General features: G+C 35.5%; 1 protein-coding gene across 1 annotated transcript; it reads left to right on the forward strand.

Annotated features, from left to right (window-relative positions):
- The first annotated feature begins 1,602 nt into the window (after window positions 1-1,602).
- On the forward strand, window positions 1,603-7,324 carry LOC121417956 (extracellular tyrosine-protein kinase PKDCC-like). The gene is made up of 5 exons (XM_041611668.1): window positions 1,603-1,739; window positions 2,558-2,665; window positions 4,566-4,806; window positions 5,208-5,315; window positions 6,179-7,324. The coding sequence occupies exons 1-5, from the start codon at window positions 1,716-1,718 to the stop codon at window positions 6,454-6,456; spliced, it is 759 nt and encodes a 252-aa protein (XP_041467602.1). The 5' UTR covers window positions 1,603-1,715; the 3' UTR covers window positions 6,457-7,324.
- Window positions 7,325-10,498: the final 3,174 nt, after the last annotated feature.

A 10,498-nucleotide genomic window follows, 5' to 3' on the forward strand; every position in this document is an offset into this window, starting at 1 on the left:
ATGACAAATTCAATTACTTTCACGTTGGAAGCTCTTTTTTCATGATTGAAGGGGCCTTGTGGCTTGTTTTGAACACAATAACAAGGTGAAAAGCTCCTAAATTGAACGACTAGATCGGTTATTACATATACTGTAGGAGCTGTTATTTTCGCGGGGGTTTTATTTTCGCGTATTTCGCGAATTGCCGATCGGCCGCGAATTTAACAACACGCGAAAATATTGACACATTTCTAAATCAGTGCCAATGCCCCCAACGTCAAAGCTATGCTATTGAAAACATCCTGCATAATGAGAAAATGGAGATATGCACCTCTATATGTACAAAAAATAAGGCTTAGAAAGTACAGTTAGTGATTCAAAAAGTTAGCTAGAATTTCACTTTTTTTAATTTCTCAAACAAAATCGGGGCCTAAACTATTTTCTAACATTATTTTATCAATATTTATACACTCACTGTAATATTAAAATGTATTTTCCATGAAACAATTTGATTTTATTGTCATATGATTGACTCTATACACACGTATTGGTAGCTATTTGCATACTCATTAATATTCATAAGTCACATGACCAGAATTTTGAAGGTGAACATTCTGTTCACAAAATTCCACAATTTTGCACTTTTTACCAACTTTTTGAAAAATGAATCGAACCAAACACAAATTCCAAAGATTGCTTAACTCTATAGATCCTGTGGCATGATGAATTTTTAGATCTAAAGGTTAAAAAAGTGAAATTTAAGCCACTTTTTCCACAATTTGTAACTGTTTTTACAGGGACATATTTATGTACAAAATACATATGAGCATGGTGACTTTGAAGAGTGTAGATTTGCACATGAATTGCACTAGTTTTGCTTCTTTGAAATGCTGTGGAAATGTATGGTACATCTTCCGATCGCGAATTTAACAACCCGCGAAAATGTCGGGACCCCCGCGATTCGCGAAAAATTCTGTACGCGAAAATAACAGCTTTTACAGTATCTCGGAAGTCGTCGGGTTAGCAATTTCATCAAGTACTTTTATTTGTAAATCAAAGGGGGTGATCAAAATAATGCTATATAGGAATGGTCAAAACAGTACATCGTTTTGTTCTTGTTGTTGTTTTGTTTTAATCAACTCGAGTATTTATATACATGTATATTCTGCAGTGACTAAAAATATGCACAGTGTTTTCAGATGAGGAAATTCCCTGGTTAAAAATAAGAGATAGAGAAACAGATGGAGGGGGGGGGGTCAATATTTATTATGTTGCATGAAGTTCATCTTGTATTATATGCCACACAATGTATTGGCATTATTGTTTCCAACTTTTTCGTGCTTTTATTTTTTTTCGAGTTGAACGCCAAAAACTGCTGGAATGTTGCTTTTAATTGTGATTCAGAAGATCTTTGGAATAATATAGTGTCTTTATCTGGTTTATTGTTGAGATGAGGTGAGCTAATATTTAGCTCAGAGACTGACTCTTATTTACACTTGTACATGATATTTGAAAATAGATCATTTCTATAATTAATTTATGCTCTCATCCTCCCCCTTTTCGCCCCCCCCCCCTCTCTCTCCCTCTCCCTCTCTCCTACATCCATTTTCAACACACAGCTCTTAGGTTTTTGTGTCAAAGGTGAAGATCCTTTCAAAGGATCAGGCGATAGGACGCCCTCAAGTTTGACTATCGTAGAACGTGGCACACCTCTTACTTTCATCAATCTTCTTCAGATGACTTGGGAGGATCGCCTAAGGGTATGTCTATTCTTGATGATAATAATAATGATAATAGGCATTTATATAGCGCCATCTATCCAGAATATTCTATTCTTACCATAGAAATATATTTCAACAGCTGCTCGAGCAATGCGAAAGGCAAGAATGGATGTCAATAAATTGTAGGAATGAATATGAACATCAATCCTTCTCTGTAATTTTCATGTTCTTTGGTTGTACATTTTTTATTATTGTATACCGCCTTGATATGTTTGAATAAATAGTGTAGCTATTTACTTCTTTTTCATGAAATTTCTGACAAATTAAAAAACAGATATCATCATTCTAATCACCCCCTTTACCATATGCCAAAGAGGGGGCCCAATGACATGAATGGTGTTTGTATATACTTTCCTGTTGTCCTTTTAAAAATTGACCTAACTTTTTCGAGGATCCGCCACTGACCCAATACAATATTCATCTTTTCTGATATTGTATTCTTAATAAGAGTCATAACTCAGTTGATGAATTAGTTACTGGTAGGATTAAATCCTTGAACGCACTGAATGTCCTCAGGCAAAAAACGCTTTATATATCCAGCTATTATTATTATTATAATTATCATGATTATTATTATTACAATTAGCGTTATCATTATTAATGTTATTATTATTTGTATTACTTTTATTATCATTATCATTATTATTTTAATGTTATTATTATTATTATTATTATTGTTATTATTATCATTATTATTATTATTATCATTATTATTTTTATTATTATGATTATCATTATTATTATTAATATTATCATGTGATTATAAATATAATTAATTATTAATGTGTTTTTATCAGGTATGTCTTGGTATAAGTAGACTGATGGTTTATCTCTCCGAATCACCTCTTGGATCCCTGGCCATCCATGACTACAAGCTTTCTCAATTCATCACCGTTGATGGAGAGGTATACTGCATTATTCATCTTATTATGCATGATATCACACATGAATGAAGTTTATAAAAACTTGATTGATTGATTGATTGATTGATTTTTTCTTTCCATGCAAAAAATAATCATGCAACATAAAAAATATTGACAATATTACACGGTAAAATAACAATAAACAATCATTGCATGGGAGGGGACAGTCATATAAGCACAAAGGCTTATAGGTTGATAAATCATCCGTTAAGTTTATCATCTTCTCAAATAGATTGAGGATGATTATTTAAAGTCACATTTATCTTCAGGCAAGACAGCCGTTGTGATCATTTATTCTTATTGCTGATGAAAAAAATAAAGGTGTGGTGCATTATGCATCTTATTATGCATAAAATCACACATGAATGAAAGTTTATCAAAACTTTATAGGTTAATAAATGACGCATCAGTAAGTTTCTCATTTTCTCAAATAGATGCAGGATGATTATTCAAAGTCACATATCTTCAGGCAAGACAGTCATTGTGATCATTTTTTTCTTATTGCTGATGAAAAAATAAAGGTGTGGTGCATTATTCATCTTTTATGCATAAAATCACACATGAATGAAAGTTTATCAAAACTTTATAGGTTGATAAATGACGCATCCGTAAAGTTTCTCATCTTCTCAAATAGATTGAGGATGATTATCCACTCTCACATATCTTCAGGCAAGACAATCGATGTAATCATTTTTTTTTCTTAATGCTGATGATTTGCATTCCTAGTTTGTCTCATTAAATCATTACTCAGTGACATATAGATTATTCTTAATTGATGCTTTGACTTTGTCGCTAGGCATGGATAGTAGGATCCATGCCCCGGGGGGGCCACTTACATTGACGAGTGGATACCATGCACGACCAAAAAAACACGTAAAAAGGATGTCCTTTTCGCGATAGGGCACGTTACGTACGTAACGTGATAAGGGTGTCAAAAACACAAAAATAATGAAAAAAGGGTATCTATTTCTCTAGGAAAATTACGTGTTTAGGGTCGAATTTGCGGGGATGATAAAACAAAATTAAAATGTTTTATAAAGGATGTCCTTTTTGCCCCAACACTACGTGTTTAGAGTCCTATTTGCGCGAGGTGTAGAAGGTGGGTTCGTACTAAACCAAATAAGGTAAAGCCGACGACCGAAGGACCCGTAACAATAAAACATTCCTATACTTGTTTAGGGGTCCATTTCAGGGAATATTTGCCAAGAGTATCGTTTTGTTTCCAATACTTGTAAAGGGTAAGGTTTCACACGCCAATACTTGTTAAGGGTGCATTTTCAGAATATGGAAATTACGTGTTTAGGGTGCTTTTCGAGACCCCATGGTCGCGCATGGTATCCACTCGTGAATGGAAGTGGCCCCCCCGGGATCCATGCTCACAGTTAAACTTATCATTTCATCATGTTCGTGTTATCGTGTATTAACCGGCACCAAGGGGTCTTTTTTTTTCGATTTCAATTCAATTTCAATTTATTTCATTTTCAACAGAACAAAGTAATGTGGTCGAAATAATTAAAATGAACTTATATATAGACAAAATAAATTGAGGCATGTACAATATACGATATTTATCTATAAGTAAAAGTGAAATAAAACATTAGGAACATTTACACCCCCCCCCCCCGAGTTGCCCCCAAGAAAAAAAATAAGGAAAACAAATGTAGAGTAAATGCCCCCAAACATTTCCTTTTGCTCTCCACTTACCCCCTCCCCATGTATCCTGGCGACACCACTGGGGTAATGCGACCCTACCCTCCTACTGTAGCCCTCACAAATTTTTCTTAAAGCTTTCCCTATCTTTGTTTTATATGAAATCTTATCAGCTAAGATTTTTCCTTTTCATTCAACTACATTCAATGTTTTATAATTGCATGTTTTTCAGATTAAACTTGCGGACCTCGACGATGTCGATAACAATCATTCGCCGTGTTCAACGAGTTCGGAGTGCAGTATTGATATGGGAACCAATATTACACTCTACACCTCGTGTAGCAATGAAGTCTGTTCTAACTTCAGTCAGAAATCGAACATGGCACATTCCTACCTAAAGTTCTTCGTTTTCCTGCAACTCGAACAACCACCTGGGATGAGTGAACTCATAGGACAATTTATTAATAACACCAGTAAGTACATTTCCCTGAATAGTATAACAGTTGCTAGAGACGTGTTCATTGGGATCCATTATAAACTGAATGGAAAAAAAGACGGTTTGAATTAAGAATTATTATCAAATTGGTATTTATGTATATGTTTACAACAGAAAACAATAGAGGTATTAGGCCTTAATATATCAAAATATTTTTTTCAACATAGGTTCTACTTTTTGCGTAGAACATGGACGCAATGTAACTAATGTCTTGCGGAGGTTGTATTATTTTTTTTATGATTATAGAATTATACTTAATTGCTTATTGTCATAATTCACAGTATGTTAAAAAAACTGCATCGTGTGATTGAGTTGGTGAGGAAGCATGATTATGCTGACCTTTTTCTTTGATACTATTTATTTTTGTTCTATCCTCAGAAAAGATTCTGTGGTCTCCAAGACAGTGTTTGCAGCATATGCAGACAATACTAAGTTATTATAAGCAGGGAAAATATATAGACCAAGGATATACCTCAAATATTAATGGTAAGAACACTAGTGAAAGATAAAGTTCGATTGATATAAAACGCATTTTAAAATTTTAGGCACGTTCAAGCCCATCACTATTGTGAAGATTTTAAAACAAGATGTTGAAAGCTTTTAACATGTTGTTTAAAAGTTGAAACAACTTGTTAGAGTGACAGGTTTAAACAACGTTTTTAAAATTTTAAACAACGTTTTTGCATAGAAGACGAGAGAGTCTGATGTCGCCGTCACATCAACAAACAGATTTCAATACTATGATATTGTTCCGAATGAAATACCGTCGCTCTGTCTGAAATCGGTCTCCTTTGTAATCATACTTTATTATCATATAAAAGGATGAATAACAAATTGTGATTCATAATCATTAATCGGCATTTTCATGAATAAATAATGAGTAAAGAGTGTCATTGACTAAATATGCATATATTAATGTGCAAAGTGATCAAGAAATTGAGGAGTAAGTTGTTAAAAAGAATGGAAACAAGCAATCAATTTAGTGGAGTAGGTCTCACGGTACACCATGAATCTTTCTTGGGCAAGTGTGGGTCCTGAAAAGGACCACCCAAGATTGGGTGGTCCTTTTTAGGACCAACACTTGCCCAAGAAAGATACATGGTGTACCGTGAAACCTACTACACTCTTCTTCTTCGCCATAGAAACCTTAGGAAGTTATAAGCAATCAATTTACAAATAATCCTAATCATAATAACTGTACAAAATATTCAACCAAAAAGAAAAAATAACAAATATGATCTTGACTCATTCTAGCTGTTCCATGCGATTTTGCTGATGTATTGAAAACTTATTCTTTACAATTTAATTCATAAGCCCTTATATTTTCTTTTGAACTTTTATCTTGATAGATTCACATTTCCGTGTTTATCATGATCATACTGCCGATCAAGGCGAGGAATATTGGTGTCCTGGTACCAGACAACTCGCTGCCACATGTGTGCTGTCTGTACACGATGAGAATGAAGCAATAACAATATGTCTTCGAGATCGACAGTGTGTAGCCTTTGTCTTGACTCCGGAAAGAACATGGACAGGAAGATACATTGCTCATTTTAAGAAAGCCATTTCAATGATGTCTATCCGACCTAGCAAAGGAAATACTCTATTTGTGTTTCCAACATTATAATGATAAAACCGTTAGTTCCATTGTGGACCCCCATCCTCAACGCCACTGCTTAGAGGACTATCGTTATGGTATAGCTTTCATCCAGTATATTTCTTTTTTATTCATAGAACTCGGGGACATTTAATAAAACAAAAAGTCAGTTATTTTCACTGACTGTTGAAATGAGCTTTAAAAAAATTCATGCATCTGATTGGCTCAGAGCATGTACTCTAAAAAATTTTGTTTATCCATTGTGACGAAAATTTTGCCCATTCTAAATTAGCAGCTGCTTATTTGTCAATCTTACTGGATAATATGCTTCCCGCATTGGGTAAAATACTGCCCCAAATCGGTTGGACACATAATTACCCTCGTGCTGGTTGAAATTTGACCCAATATTTTTCAGTGTGTTTCAGGCAGTGAAATCGATGACTGCTTTTCGTAAAACACTTCCCAAGTTTTTTTTAAACCTGACGTTATAATTGGTCAACAGAGGGGAAATTGTATATTTTTTATGGGGTTTAAGATATTATTCGTGTCGTTCGCCCCGAATTCAGGATCCCGTTTCATAAAGAGTTACAACCGTTGTAACTTTGCCATTATGGCAACTACTATGGAAACCTTGATTTTGATTGGCTGCTGAACCATGTTGCCATGGTAGTTGCCATAAGGGCAAAGTTAACATTTGTAGCTCTTTATGAAACGGGGGCCCAGATGGGCATGGATTAAGCTGTGCTGATAATGGTAGTCAATTATAGGGTTATAGCTCCAGTCCAGAAGAGGCACAAAATTCGTAACATTTTGTCAAAAAGAGGTCAAGAAAGAAATTAAAAGAAGAAACATCGAAGATGAGATAATAAATGGTGATGACTAAGAAGATAGGGAAGAAGGAATGAGACAAAATATATCTGGTAATATCATATGAAGATCAATCATGATTCATAAGGACAAGAGTCTTATCAGACTTATAAGAATTATTTATCTTAATCAAAGCAATAAAAAATAATTTCCTTTGAATTTGATTGTGGATAAAAATTGACTCATTGTTACGGTGATCCAAACAATAATATTTCTGGTATTGATTGTATTTAGAAATGTAATATTTCGTTATGGATTCACTATTACCATCGTTAACATGAGAGGATTCTGTTTATTCTCAATAATCAATTTCCAAACAAAATATATTCACCCACTAGGCCTTGTTTCTTGAGTTGTACTTTCTGAGCTATAATGGTGGTTGACGGTGATTATGATGATGATGATGATAATGATGATGATGATGATGGCGATGATGACGGTGACGATGATGATGATGATGATGATGATGATGGTGGTGATGATGATGATGGCGATGATGACGGTGATGATGATGATAAGGAGGAGGAGGATAATGATGGTGATGATGATGATAATGACGATGATGACGACGATGATGATGATGATAATGGCGATGATGACGGTGATGATGATGATGGTGGTGGTGATGGTGGTAATGATGATGATAATGGCGACAATGATAATGATAATAATTACGACGACGATGATGTTAATAATAGATTATTTTATTTCCATGAAATAACTGACCACATACAGAATAAAATGAATTAACAATGATGTTTCATAGTAAAATAATAACAGTCATTCATGGGAGGAGGCAGTCATAATCACAAAGGCATGGAAAAGGACGCCCCTCGATGAAAAAAATATGGCCTTTATCATTATACAAATGATTATACTGATTATACTGATGATAAGGAAGGGAGACTGATGATGAACAAGATTTTGTATAGCGCAATATGCGAAGGCGCCGGCTCCCAATATGTCACACATTATTCACACCGTGGCTGGAAAATTTCAGATTTGAAAGTCTCGATGAGAGTGATAGTGGCAGGGCCGTCGCTAAAGGGGGGTGGGGATGCGACACCCCCTCCCCTTCCCCTACTACTCTGAATTTCCTCGGGAAAAATGAAGAAAATGGGTAAAAAGGAAAAAAAAGAAGAGGAAAGAAAAGGGAAAGAAGAGAAAGAGAAAAGGAAAAGAAAGAAAGAAAAAAGAAGGAAGGAAGGAAGAGGCAGAGAGAAAGAAGAAAACAAAATGAAAATACGAAAGGAAAACAAAAGGAGAAAGAGGAGGTGTCATGGTCGACGAAATTAAAATAGGTTAATCTGTGTGCAGGGTCGTCGCTAAAAGGGGGTGCAACTCCCCCCTCCCACTTCTCTGGATATCGTCCGTAAATCTGCGCTGCCGTCGGGAAAAAATGAAGAAAATTAAGGGGCGGGAGGGGGGAAAAGGAAGAGAGAAAGAGGAAAGGGAGAGAAGAGAAAGAGAAAAAAGAATCTAAGTTGGAAAAAAAAGCTTCAGCTCACAATATTCATCGATTCATCATTATTCCTTTTCGTGATTACAAAATATATGGAATGTCCGATTGGAAGTCTAAATCTTAAAAAAAAGTAGGTCATTGTTTGAGTAGATACCTATCGTGTTCATGATTGCAAAAAGCTTGTAGAATGTCCAATTTTCAGGCTGTAAAATCAAGGTTTTCAGTTCACACTTCTGTATTGACAGTGATAAGTATGTCCTAGTACCCCCGAAAAAAATCAGTTCGCGCTTCGCGCTCGCAGCATTTATAGTGAAATCCATATCCTCTTTACAATTTTCCTTCATCTTGGACAGTGCTTAAAGGATCCCTTTCGGGTCAGTAAATATAAATTATTTCAGCTCACGCTTCGCGCTCTAATTATGCTTATTGGGATAGACAGTCTGTCTATTACAGATGCAGAATCCGATTTTTTTCTTAATATAAAAACGTGTAAAGAGTCAAAATATCAAACATTTCCAGCTCGCACTTCGCCACGCATGATTCATTGATAGCCTTCCTTTTCATGATTAGAAAAAGTGCATGGAATATGCCCGATTTCAAGTCTAAATCTAAAAAAAAAACAGCTCACGTTTCAAGCTTCATTGCATGTTTCATTAGATACCCGTCGTTTTCATGATTGCAAAATGTGTCAAATTTTGAAGGTTGTAAAAGAACAAATTTTCAGGTCACGCTTCGCTCTCGCAAAAGTTATTTCGTTCCATGCCCACCCTCTTGATGGTTACTCTCAGCTCACATTTTTTGACTATTTTCTTTAATTAAGAAAAGTGCTTAATCGTCCTTATTCATGAGTCACTGCACACAGTCATTAGTAGGTGATTTTACAGATCAGTTGATCAAGACTTTCAGCTCGCCTTCGCATGTATTGCTTAGTTATTTATGCATATTATTCATAATCACAAAAAAGTTTTTAGAATGTCCAAATGTCAGACCTTGAATTAAAGAAGAGCCGTGGTGTAGTGGTTCTGACTCTCGCCTTTAAACAGAGGGTCGTGTGTTCGAATCCCACCGCGGTCTAGCGTCCTTTGGCAAGGCGTTAATCCATACTTTGCCACTCTCGACCCAGGTGCTAAATGGGTACCCGGTAGGATGCGATAGATATTGTATGTTTGATTTTGTCAGCGCCATAATGAGGCTGCGATGAATGCAAGGAATGCTCCCCAGGGAGTGGAAATTGTGCACTTTTCGTGCGGGATTGAAATGAATCCAATGACCGGGGTAATAATATGCTGTAACGCGCTTTGGGCCATTCTGGGAAAAGCGCTTTATAAAAATTGGCTATTATTATTATTATTATTAATTAAAGATTTTCAGATCGCGCTTCGCGCTCGCATCAATTGCTTAGATTTATGCACACCTTCTTCATAGTTACATAGCTTCGAATGTTCTGATTTAGTTCTAAATCTGCAAAAGTGCAGTATATTCTTTATCAAAGTCCTGCTCAACCAATCCAGTTTTCAGATCGAATATCTCAAGATTTTTCCACTCGCGCTTCGCTCTCGCTCTATTTGATTGGTGATAAATACATTCTATTCATGTCCCTTTTTCGATCAGTTGATTAAAAGCTTCAGTTGATCTGAATAAAAAGTTTTTTTCAAAAAAGGTTCTTAGAATCAGGAGCGGATCCAGCTCCCGCCAACAGGGGAAATTTTTATTATTTTTGACCAGAAAACTCAACATTCTAAG

The sequence above is a fragment of the Lytechinus variegatus genome, chromosome 7 (assembly GCF_018143015.1).
Source record: "Lytechinus variegatus isolate NC3 chromosome 7, Lvar_3.0, whole genome shotgun sequence".
NCBI lineage: Eukaryota > Metazoa > Echinodermata > Echinoidea > Temnopleuroida > Toxopneustidae > Lytechinus > Lytechinus variegatus.

What these genes read in the sequence shown, in the direction of transcription:
- LOC121417956 (XM_041611668.1), top strand. Translation starts at nt 1,716, where the DNA reads ATGACTTGGGAGGATCGCCTAAGG. An exon ending in CTTGGGAGGATCGCCTAAGG is followed by an intron (nt 1,740 to 2,557) that starts GTATGTCTATTC and finishes TGTTTTTATCAG; the next exon opens with GTATGTCTTGGTATAAGTAG. An exon ending in ATATACCTCAAATATTAATG is followed by an intron (nt 5,316 to 6,178) that starts GTAAGAACACTA and finishes TTATCTTGATAG; the next exon opens with ATTCACATTTCCGTGTTTAT.